General features: G+C 37.8%; 1 protein-coding gene across 2 annotated transcripts in view; it reads left to right on the forward strand.

Annotated features, from left to right (window-relative positions):
• The window catches only part of LOC133401525 (mannosyl-oligosaccharide 1,2-alpha-mannosidase IC), a 158,205-nt gene extending 145,874 nt beyond the window's left edge, over window positions 1-12,331 (forward strand). For both annotated transcript variants that reach the window (XM_061674631.1, XM_061674632.1), the window contains exons 9-12: window positions 4,581-4,800; window positions 7,570-7,742; window positions 10,386-10,501; window positions 11,269-12,331. In XM_061674631.1, coding sequence (XP_061530615.1) covers window positions 4,581-4,800; window positions 7,570-7,742; window positions 10,386-10,501; window positions 11,269-11,419 — 660 coding nt within the window. In that variant the 3' untranslated portion in view covers window positions 11,420-12,331. The remainder of the gene's footprint in view (window positions 1-4,580; window positions 4,801-7,569; window positions 7,743-10,385; window positions 10,502-11,268) is intronic.
• Window positions 12,332-13,011: the final 680 nt, after the last annotated feature.

Below are 13,011 nucleotides of genomic sequence, written 5' to 3' on the forward strand. Positions count from 1 at the left end.
AAAGTTTTCCATTTTGGTTTGAGGCTGCATTTTTTGGCTATTTTTTTCCATTTCCAGGGGTCCTTCAAAGGCGAACCCGCCCTAGAGCTTTTTTCCAATTGCTACTAAATTTGTACTAACGACACTAGACAGATGGAGGATGCTAAATTGCGAACCATTAATTTTTGTTATTGCGTGTGGGTGGAGCATGGCAGCAAAGTTTGGTGACTCACCATGAAAGACTCAATCCTCTAATAACTGAGCTCCACAAACAGCCTTTGTTTAATGCAAGTCCCTTCGTGGGTGCCCACTACTGGCAGAAAGGTAGGCATGCAATGCAACTCAGATTGTATATTTGCATTGATACCCCCGTCTAGCACACTTCTTTAATTTTGGATGCCGTACAAGCATGGTGGTGCAAGAGCCGTTTTAAATTTGAATGTATTTCTCTCTTTCTCCTCCAATTTAGCATGTAATAAGGCCATTGAATGCGACATTTAAAATCCTTGTGCATGTTTAACTTTGGACACATCGCTTGACATTTAAGACTTTTGAAAGGTTTTGTCGGCTTGTTAATAGGTGCTGCTTGAAACTTTGAAGATGTGACTTGGGTTCAGACTTTTAATGTAGTAAAGTCTGAACAGTGGAACCTCTGAAGTCCAAAGCACTTGAAGTCAGACCATTTGGGAAAATTATCAAAAAATATGACTTTTATTTTGAAAGAATTAGATTTTTATATCTAAACGGGATTTTCTTTTATCTTGGGGAAATTAATTCTTGTTAAATTTTGACTATAGTCTTGTAACGCAGCTTTAATAGAACAACTAATAGAATAGAACTTTATTCTTGTATCACGACTACCAAAAATACAAGTAATGCAAAAATGATCTTAATAATACAACTTTAGTTCCAGAAAATATACCTTATTGTTGTAGCATTACCAAACAATCCTGAAGCTGCTGATTTTAATATTCTAATAAAAATCCAGGCAAAAGTACTATTTTTCTATCTTGATGATTTTTTTTTTCCTTTTTCAATTTAAAATTTAAGCAACTCAAAACAACATTAAATTTTTTAAATCATTACATTTTGAGTTTAGTCTTGTAAAAAAAAAAAAAAAAGACTTCTTACAACATTATTACATTCTTGCCTATTCTCTTTTTTTTATATGGCCCTACTACTTCTTATAAGATCATATTTTTCAATTAGTCTAACATTTTCACTTATATGCAAAAACAAATAATTTACACTACCATTTGCATATGAAATCTTCTTCCCACTAAATTCCTCTAAACCTCCAAATACATACTCTATATTTTTTGTTCAAAATCAATGCGTGGCTGCCACGTAGGTAGGTGTAGAGACATTTTACGGCAAAGCACCGCGCTCATTCCAGATATTCTCTTCGGATTGGTCTTTGGGGATGGTGCAGACAAAAGGATGGTACCAATAAAAATAAAATTGCAAAATCTTGTACATAGCGGGTGATAAACGCATTCCCTCGGGCTGCAATTATGTTAATAAAAAAACATAACATGAACGGCTATTGACAATGAGGGTCAAGTTAGAAGCATAGGTGCTAATTACAATTGCGCTGGTTTACCCTTGAGATGCATAGGTTGAGTGTGTGCGTGTGTGTGTGCATGTGTGCATACGTGCATGTGTGTTATCAGATGAAGTAAAAGCTCTGTGTGTGTGTGTGTGTGTGTGTGTGTGTGTGTGTGTGTGTGTGTGTTTATAGCAAGATAGAAGGGCCAAACTGCAGTGCAACTCATTTGGCATGACATTTAAATGAAAGTATGACGCTAATTAAAAGCGAGTGGAAGAAGCACACACTTTCCCCAATTATTCTATTCCCTGATTAGTTTTTCATAATATTATTATGAACACGTTGCTTCATTCAGTCTTGTTGTATTGAGGTAGATGAGAAACGTATTTCACTCGGGAACACAATTTTTGTTGAGTTAGGTCTGACAGTTGTTTTTAACAAATTTTTGGGTGCGGAATCCAAAACTGATCTCAGTTTTTATCTTATCACGTCATGTTTTTTAACGATAGGATCCCCGTTTTCTTAAAAAATGTGAAAAACTTATGTATCTATGTACAACCCCAATTCCAATGAAGTTGGGACGTTGTGTTAAACATAAATAAAAACAGAATACAATGATTTGCAAATCATGTTCAACCTATATTTAATTGAATACACTACAAAGACAAGTTATTTAATGTTCAAACTGATAAAGTTTATTGTTTTTAGCAAATAATCATTACCTTAGAATTTTATGGCTGCAACACATTCCAAAAAAGGTGGGAGAGGTGGCAAAAAAGACTGAGAAAGTTGAGGAATGCTCATCAAACACCTGTTTGGAACATCTCACAGGTGAACAGGCTAATTGGGAACAGGTGGGTGCCACGATTGGGTATAAAAGGAGCTTCCGTGAATTGCTCAGTCATTCACAAGCAAAGATGGGGGGTGGTTCAGCTCTTTGTGAACAAGTGCATGAGAAAATAGTCGAATAGTTTAAGGACAATGTTCCTCAACGTACAATTGCAAGGAATTTAGGGATTTCATCATCTGCGGTCCATAATATCATCAAAAGGTTCAGAGAATCTGGAGAAATCACTGCATGTAAGCGGCAAGGCCGAAAACCAACATTGAATGCCCGTGACCTTCGATCCCTTAGGGGGCACTGCATCAAAAACCTTCATCAATGTGTAAAGGATATCACCACATGGGCTCAGGAACCAATGTCAGTAAATACCGTTCGGCGCTACATCCGTAAGTGCAACTTAAAACTCTACTATGCAAAACAAAAGCCATTTATCAACAACACCCAGAAACGCCGCGGGCTTCTCTGGGCCCGAGCTCATCTAAGATGGACTGATGCAAAGTGGAAAAGTGTTCTCTGGTCCGACAATTCCACATTTCAAATTGTTTTTTGGAAATTGTGGACGTCGTGTCCTCTGGGCCAAAGAGGACAAGAACCATCCGGACTGTTATGGATGCAAAGTTCAAAAGCCAGCATCTGTGATGGTATGGGGCTGTGTTAGTGCCAATGGCATGGGTAACGTACACATCTGTGAAGGCACCATTAATGCTGAAAGGTACATACAGGTTTTGGAGAAACATATGCTGCCATCCAAGCAACGTCTTTTTCATGGACGCCCCTGCTTATTTCACCAAGACGATGCCAAACCACGTTGTGCACGTGTTACAACAGCGTTGCTTCGTAATAAAAGAGTGCAGGTACTAGACTGGCCTGCCTGTAGTCCAGACCTGTCTCCCATTGAAAATGTGTGGCGCATTATGAAGCGTAAAATACGACAAAGGAGACCCCGGACTGTTGAACAGCTGAAGCTGTACATCAAGCAAGAATGGGAAAGAATTCCACCTGCAAAGCTTCAACAATTAGTGTCTTCAGTTCCCAAACATTTATTGAATGTTGGTAAAACAAAAGGTGATGTAACACAGTGGTAAATATGACCCTGTACCAGCTTTTTTGGAACATGTTGCAGCCATAAAATTCTAAGGTAATGATCATTTGCTAAAAACAATCAACTTTATCAGTTTGAAAATTAAATATCTTGTCTTTGTAGTGTATTCAATTAAATATTAGTTGAACAGGATTTGCAAATCATTGTATTTTGTTTTTTCAAATAAAACACTCAAATGGATTAGTTACAAGCTTTGAAAACTAAAAAAAACAGCATAAAAGGAAATAGAACTTACAACGGTATGTCCATGGTTACAAGGTTAAGCAAAAAGCCAGCACAAATGTTCTTAATTCCTATTATGCTAGCTTTCTGTATGCAGATATTGATAGTACTGCCCCATTGGGAGCTGCACACCCCTCTCACCACACTGTCTCAATTGTGACTGCACAAACAAGTTGCCACGTAGCTGGAGATGAGTCCAATCAAAAGGCAAGTCTTACTCCAGCTAATCAGTGGATTTTGCCCATCTGGAAGGTAAACTTGACGTGCTTGAAAAAAACTGATTGCAATTTTGGAATCAACATGCCAATTTTAGTTTTAATCATTTAAAAAATCTAACTCTACAGAATTTTTTTAAAAAATTGTTCCCCAGTGTAATCTGCACATTTTCACTTAAACTAATGTAGTATTATCAAGTGGCGGTGGATTGCAGGCCACAATATTAGGCAGATGCACGATATTTTTGTTGACTTTACACTAGACTGGGAATCCATTTTAAAAGAGAAAGTGGTCAATAAGAAAGTCAAAATATAGTTATGGAAAAATAATAAGTAAATAACAAATAAAATACGTCAAAATACTTAAGTTTGCCTTTTATCTCTTAATAAGATGACTTCCCCCCCCCCCCCAAAAAAAAAATTACTTGATAAATATGACTTTTAAAATTTATATTCTACTGTTAATAGCTCATCTTTTTAATCCTTAAAAAAATCTGACTTTTTTCTTCGATGATGACTGTGGGAAAAAGTTTGTTTTCATCCCCGAGAACACGTTGTTCTAGTAAAACTTCAACTTTAATCTTGTATTACAACTTTTTTTTGTGGGAAAATATAATTTGTTGTTGTGTTATGCAAGTAGATGACAAGTGCATGCATTGTGTCCGGCAGGCCATCGAAAGCAACCTGGTACAGAAGTCACCCGGTGGCCTGACCTACATGGCCGAGTGGCGAGGGGGAATCCTGGACCACAAGATGGGCCACCTGGCCTGCTTCTCCGGGGGCATGATCGGCATCGGCGCAGACGACGGCGCACCCGACAAGCGCCAGCACTACTTGGACCTGGCCGCCGAGGTCACTCACACCTGCCACGAGAGCTACGACCGCTCGGGTAAGAACGCAAATCTGCGGCACGTCGTTATTTATGTTAATTTATTCAATTAGTTTGTTGATGTAGTCAAATGCCTACACACTTTAAGCCATACTCAATCGAAGTTGTGTTCCGTGAGCTTTAAGTGATAGCCGCTCAAACACGAGCGTCCTTGGCATATATTGAGTGGAGTGGAATAATTCAAGTGTGCTCAAGTGACGCTTGAGTGTCTCAAATGAAAGGCTGCGCTCCAGACGTCCTTTAAGAAAGGAAAAAGACAATGTTGTGACACTTTCATAGATGGCATTTAATAAGCAAACATTGTATTTATCGCCATTGTTTGCAACGGCCTGATTGGGCCAGTGTTTGACAGATAAACACAAGGTTTGCATGTTTGTTTTTAAATGTCCTTGAATCTTTCACACTTTCCCAGTCTTTGGCCAATAGACTGTCTTCGTTGTGCCTTAAAGTTGGGAGGGTTTGTGTAGGTTAGGGTTAAGGTTAGAGCAGTGGTGTCAAACGAACAGCCCGGTGGCCAGGCCCGGCCCATCAGGGGGTCCAATCAGGCCCATGGATTAGCGTTCTCTATGTCTTGCCAATGTTTGCTTTGTCAAATGGTATGTGTTTGCTAAATGACTCGTCGAGGGTTTTCTGAGTGTGTTGTGCAGATTTACTTATCTTTTCTTTAGTGGTAGTCGTGCTTCTGGGCTCAACATAAACAACGTTTTACGTATTCCTCATGCTCAGGGTTGGGAGGATTACTTTAGAAATTTATTCCGATACGGTTACTAGTTACCTATGACGATGACGATATGTGAGGTCATGACCGCGGAATCTTTTTTTATTCCCGATGCCAAATTTAGCAGCTGGTATTGGTAATGGTGTTTAAATAAGTAAAGCAGTGGGTCATTGGTGACGGGATAGTGAGATATTTACTTACAGTGCGGCCATAGGACTATGCTAGCTAGCTCATCCATTAGCCTCACCAGCAGTCGTGATGACTTTGGCACCGCAGCACGTACAGTACATCGAGTGGCCTGTGTAATTTTCCTGTTGCCCAACAAAAAACTATACATGCATTCCATTGAGGTCCATAGCGACCATTCACCCACTTTTTATGCTGCTAAACTCCTGAGAAGGTTCGTCAGAGTCAGCCCACTAGTTTGAGAGTGAGAGTTTGTTTTGCTTGACACTGAGTCACATGACTGAATCATGTCCGCTGATTCGGCGAATGAGGACTTTCATGCGCTTCCTCCTTTCTCTCTTCCTCCTTTGCCATCCATGCAACCGTTCGGGTGTTTTCTTTTTGAGACAGTATGAATACTCATCCATCCATCCATTTTCCATAACACTTATGTAAAATTGCACATTGTTAATTCAACGTTCACAATTATTATTGAAGGTGATATATATCGCCCAATCCTAATTAACAGTTATTTTAATAAAAGGAACTTTTGTTGCTAATTTTGTCCACTGGAGGTCACATTGATGATCACGTCTATGCCATTTTGCATTATCTATTAGCATTATGATAGCAGTAGAAGACTTTTGCAAGATGAACCTGTGTGTTTGTTTAAACATAGTGTTTAATTCTCTATTAGTTTTACTGTAAACTGGAAATGACAATAAACAGCTTGATGCAAATGCAAACCTTGACTCTTTTTGAACAACTGCTCATTATCTGCTAAATTAAACACCAAAAGCTCAGGGATGATTCAGTTACTGGTTTGTTCCATAACATGTCAGAAAATAGGCCAAAATTTTGGTCTTTGTTTTCTAAAGTAAAAGCAGATCCTCACAAAGGTCATAGTTTTATGAAACAAAGATAATCAGTAGTGGTGTCCCAATCCAATCTTTGAGATCGGAAATTGGTCCGATTTCAGCAAAAAAGGACAACAAACAAGGACTAGATCTAAAATCTCATATTTTACCACTCTTATACGAGCAGTCCATTCCATGCGCCGCTCCAGCATTTCTATCCAGCAGCGCCCGGACGGCATGCAGAGCCCATGTGATCACAACAACAGGTTGCTAATGTGCTAACATAGTAGCACGGAGTAAGCGTGAATGTTGCTTGCTTGAAGTCGTTTATTGACACTCCAGTTGAAGTTTACTGTAATACTAAGCAGACCTAACAAAAGAATTACACCTATTGAATGTCCAAATACATCACAGACTTTGTTTCTTTCTTCATTTTGGTTCACAAATCGGGTTAGGGTTAGGGTTAATGTGTTTCGCCTGGCCCTTCATGTTTTCTTTAAAGAATTGTACCCATCTTACAAATTCTGCCTGGGTAATCAAACATGAGCACAACTGTGTGTTTTCTCATTTACTAAATAAAAGTAGGGTCGTGAATTTCAAAATAAGAGCAAGTAAATTAAAAAGAAAGTATTACGTGTTCAAATAAAGTGCTTAGCTTCAAAATTATTCTTTGAAAAAAACTAACAAAATACAGATAATAATTCATGTTTTGATCATATGGGTAGAAGCAAAATCATGCATTGTAAAGAGGCATTATACATAGGTAGAAGGGTCTTCCAGAATTTCGAGGTCAACTTTGGGGGTGCCTATTATACTGGGTGCGCATTATACACGAGAAATTACATTAAGTGTTGGTATTAGGCTTCAGGTTATCATTAAGGTTAGGGTAGTTTTTGTGTTAGGTTAAATGTTATTTCCAGGTATTATGACTCAGTAATTGATCGAGTGTGAAACAAGACCGCTCCTCTGTGATTGCTTAAAATTGAAATGTCTGATTAATTCGCACCAACATCGCATTTTGTCTTCCAGCCACCAAACTGGGACCCGAAGCGTTCCGTTTTGACAGCGGCGCCGAGGCCACGGCGACCCGGCTGAGCGACAGATACTACATTCTCAGACCCGAGGTCATCGAGAGCTACATGTACATGTGGAGGCTCACCCATGACCCCAAGTACAGGGAGTGGGGATGGGAAGCTGTGGAGGTAACGACACACAACACACAACAAAGCCACAGCAATGAAATAAATAGTTACATTTTACAATCTGGATTTCTATCTTCTCCCTTTTTTTCAAGAAAAATGCAACTAGAATAAAGTAGTAATTTTAGAAGAGTGATTGTTATGTGAAAAATGTTTTATCACAAGAATATTCTTTTGGGAAAATAGTTTTAATCTAACTAGATTGATGTTTGAATAATACAAGAGCAATTATAAACCTACAAGAATAAAGGCGTGATGGTACGAGGAAAGAACTTCTACTGTTTTGAGAAATTGCGTAAACTTGCAAGAATAAAGTCATATCATAATGAGGGAACAATAATATGAAGAAAAAAGTTATCATTTAACTACAATGAAAAAAATACTTTTAAGAGAAACAGAATCTGAAAACAATAAAGTCATAATATACTGATAAATAATCTGTATTTTTTTTTCAAGAGAAAAGTGTTAATGCAACCACAAAGTTAGGTTTTAAGAAGAAAGTCACAATATAATATGACATTATTGGAATAAGAATTTGGGGGGGTTCATTCTTGTAAACGTATGACAATAAAGTCTTGAACATTGTCTTAAATAGGCATTATATTTATAAAATAAAAATGTTATGAGAAACAATTATAAATGAGAATTTTTTTTTTTTTTAATATTTTAAAACTTAAATAAATAAAGATGCAAATTCCAAAAATATATTTTAGAGAAAAGTCAAAACTAAAAAATGCAATGTTTAAACAGAAAAAGTTGAAGATTGTAACCATAAAATTTTAATATTATGAGAAATTAAAAGTCTGAATCCAACTAGAATGAAATTGTAATGTTGCAGAAATTATTTTTTATTTTTTTTCTCATTGAAATCAGTTTGTGCTTGTGCTTTAAAAATGTGAAACAACACTTGTGTACTGCTTCAAATGTTATTCCCTGGATTTTATATCTTCTAACAAAGTAAAAAGTAGTCAAAGATTGTGTTAGGTTCAAGTGGGCTATTAAAGCAACATATAATGAACTACTCACCTTTCATGCTAAACCCCATTAGCATCCCCAATTACCCTCTGGAAGTAGCGCTACACGCTATCATGCAGATTAAATCCCGGGGTGACACTAGTGCAAGGCACACTATTATTAATGTACATTAGCTGTCATCAAGAGCAGAGGGTTAGCGTGATGGATTTAGCTTTAATTTAGTCAAAAGGGCTGATCGGGCCTTTAATTAGCCAGCACAAAGGTTGAACACGAAGCATTAACGCATCAGGGTCTTGCCTAATTAGCATGCGTGAGGCATCCCTTTGTAGCTAACGCTGCGCTAATCCGCTCGGCTAGCTCGGACACTCTCCATTAGGCTCCTTTGGTTTCGCTAGGGATTTCCATTGTGCATGTACTTGTCATTTCAGGTGTTCATGCGTACTTTGAATACGATTACATGCGGAGATGATCTTTTTCATTGCAAATTCTCAAAACGATCAAACACTGACACCATGCCAACAGTAAGGGTAGATTATGCCAGTTTTCAAACTGCTAGTAGTATTTGAATGTAGCCTCATTCAACACCCCCATCTCACTAAACCTGGACAACAAAATAAACCAGAAAGATACCGATTTGTTGCGGTCGCCTGCAGCTGCAACAGGGTTCAGTTCCGGGATGGCCGCGAGCGTAGCGTTGCACAAATTTTTTGGCGGGAATGTACAATCAAATAAACATATAAGAGAGGTGATCAACTTACCTGATGACTCCGTGAGAAGGGTGACCTGACATACGCGGTGGTTTTGCAAGCTCACCCATGCAGCCGTCTGCGTATACGACACACACGACTTTGAAGTAGAGCGCTGTCCAGGAGTGATGTTACGAGACCAGCCGAGTCTTCGAAGCGTGTGTCGGGTAATGGAAGGGGCGTTTCATCCAAATGCGTGTCGAGGCTTGCTTCATTTATGGGAGAAGGCGGAAGCGATGATGTCCGGAGCCTCGCTGCCTGGCTGGACCACATGACCGATTCGGGAAGTGCTTCAGATTTTGTCATGAGGTTTGATAGCAATATAAACCCTTCATGCGGGCTCCATTTAAAATGTTGTTGTTGTTTTTTTAACACATTTGCAGTCAGCTCAGTTTGGATAAATATTTTAGAGTTTGTATAGGGTACTAGTGTTTGGATAGTGTTTATTGAGTTTATTGAGTTTGGAGACAGCTTGGACAGTGGAGAGTATAAGGGAGGGATTAAAGCTCACATGGTGCCCGATGTCACTCTGTGGTCGCGTAGGTTCGAACCTAGCGCAGGATAAATAACTATAATTTCTGTAAATCTTCGTAATGATCATCAATTTTTGACGCCATGCTCCCCCAACAGCAGGCAAAAAGGCTTCACCATTTAGCATTGCCCATCTGTACAGAATACCTGTTTCCAATTTGGGCGCATTTGGGTGTATTCCCTTGTAGGAGTTCATCAAAGTACAAGCCCTGGAATGTTCCCAGAATGGCTACATAAACCCAAAATGGCTGACTTCCTGTTCAATCCATCGGTGAAACTGGTGTCACAGGCTAATTTTTTTCTATCTTTCCTGTGGGCGCTCTGAGTGAGTTTTGAGGTGTCGACTTGGGGACCCCTAAAATGTAACACATTTTCATTGCTGTCTCTTTTTCAGGCACTGGAAAGGCACTGCCGAGTGGAGTCGGGCTTCTCGGGGATTCGCGACGTTTACACGTTGAGCGACAGCCACGACAACATGCAGCAGAGCTTCTTCCTCTCTGAGACCCTCAAGTAAGTCGTTTTTTTCTTGTAGGAAGTCATATTCTGAGTAATATCTAGTTTCTTTTAGGAGGGAATCTGAACTTAACTAAAGGTACTATTAGGAGGAAAAAAAAGGTGGGGGAAGGGGTTTCAAGAAAAATTGTCTGAGAGTCTTAGGAGATAGTTTATGGTATAGACTAGAAGAAATATGTGGAATAAATTGTATTATTTCAAGAGAAAAGGTTGTAATGCACAGTACACCATTATATATAGGCCATAATAAAAAAAATTAAAAACTACAATCAATAATGTTAGAAGAAAAAAAGTTGTAATATAACATCAAAAACAATTTTCAAGGAAAAAAAAGTCTGAATCTAACTTGAATAATTGTGTAATGTTGTAAGAAAATATAAAGAGAGATTTTTTTTAATAATGTAATGTAATGTCAATATTCTCAAATTTCTGTTGTCCTCCATGACTGCAAACTGATTATCTTTGTGTTTAATCGGAAGATCTATGCGAACATCTGCTTATACTTTGAAAAATGATCAATATTTTCGCCTATTTTGTGATGGATGTTACAATCTAAACCAGTAACTGAATCATCAGTTTTTGTTTATGCATTTTCTGCACTGTCAAATTGAAATAATTTCCTGTTTTTTAATAACGATGTAAATTACAAATTGTTTTCTTATCCGATTCATGGATTAATCAAAGAAATAATCGATTAATCAATTATTAAAGAAATTGTTAGTTGCATTCCTAATATCTACTCATCATTAACCCTTTGGTTTCAGATATCTGTATCTTCTGTTCTCCGACGATGACCTCCTGCCCCCAGAGGACTGGGTCTTCAACACGGAGGCCCACCCTCTGCCCGTGGTCCGCAAGAGCTGCCTGCAGGACCCGTCATCCACCGCGCAGGACAAAACCAAGCTCTCCGGATGAACGCCAACCCTGTCGAGACCCTCAGCGTTTGCATCCATCTGACGACGCAGCGCCAAGGAATGCGTTCAAGTTCCTTTTCAGTAAAGGGCGTCGTGGTTTCTTCACGCTGTGATTGTATATTCTATCTTCTATCATTTTCATTTTTAATTTTTTTGGGCGCACAATCAAAGACAAAACTTTAGCGGACACTTTTTCTTTCCTCTGTGAGGAAAAATGAACTCAACATGGTCAGGAAAACCACTTTGAGATTGTCGTTTTCTTTTTTTTTTTTTTTTTTTTAAATAAATGATTTCGCTTCACTGACCAAAGGTTTTCTTTCTCCCCACCACCCGCCTGCAGTCACGTCTTTGCTATAATAAGCAACGAATTGTAATAATATGTACTGATAGCTGCAGAATATTCCATTGATGTCATGTTTCTTGCTGAAACTTTCTTAAGAATCACATCAGGAAAGTGTCTTATGCATCCTGGGACCATTGTAAAAAAACAAAAATTTACAAAAAAGGACACTTTGTTTTTGTTTTTTGGCTTTTATTTTATTTTTTTTACTCACAGCCTTTCAGATAATGGATACCAAGCTCAAATGTGTTTTCCTGTTCAGTTTTTTTCCGCCAACACTGATTTTTGTTGGTTTTATCAGTACTGTACAGAAAACAATAATAATTTCTTCCTTTTTTTTGGTGATATCTCTACTCTAATTTTCAGTCGATTTGCTTCCCTCAGGTGTTTCTCTAAGAAAAAAAGGAGGAAAACTAACGTTTAAAAAAAAAGTATTAAGATTTTAAGTCTACTTTTTGCGGATATTTGAATTCTTATTATTATGACTTATTAATTGTTTGTTTTAACTTTGGTTGTTGAGTATTTTCAAATACTGGTTTAAAAAAATAAATAAGAGCTGTGCAACTTTGTACTTTTAAAAGAAGAAACGTGTTGTTTTTGTTTGTTGACTGACTTTTTAGTCATACGACTGAAAGAATCAACCAATCAACAGCAGTGCCGACCAGAAAGTGAGTAATGCAGTTTGTGTAGTCTAATTATGGGAGATTAAATTAATCAATCAGATAAATTGTATGATGGATTTTTAAAGCCACACCAAATTGAATTGAACGATTACAATAACTTTTTTTAAAGTCTCAATGTAACTACAGTTGTAATTTAATGGAATTTACAGTACTCTATAATATACTTTATAAAAACATACAGTAATGACAACTACAATAGATGAATTAAACTGTTTTTGTCACACTTTCTCCTTCAAATCACATTGTGCTGCTCACTAAAATGTGTGTGCCTTGGCCACTTGGGGGCAGTATAAGAGACATACTGTTCATGGAGGATCAGCTTCGCAGAGGATAAAGAATATATATACCTGTGGAGGGTATAGTGGGAAATGATATAAAAATATAAAATATATAAAAAAGAATTGACAGATTTTTTTTTTTTTTTTAACCCAGCACTATATATTGTGATGTGACAAAAGACATTTTTGTGACGTGAAAACCAGCACACATTTCTGTTCTTCTGGACAGTTTAAGTCAGGGGTCATATCCATGCGTCCAAGACTGTTGCCAAAGATCGATTTTCTAAACCAA

The sequence above is a fragment of the Phycodurus eques genome, chromosome 4, assembly GCF_024500275.1.
Source record: "Phycodurus eques isolate BA_2022a chromosome 4, UOR_Pequ_1.1, whole genome shotgun sequence".
Taxonomy (NCBI): Eukaryota; Metazoa; Chordata; class Actinopteri; order Syngnathiformes; family Syngnathidae; genus Phycodurus; species Phycodurus eques.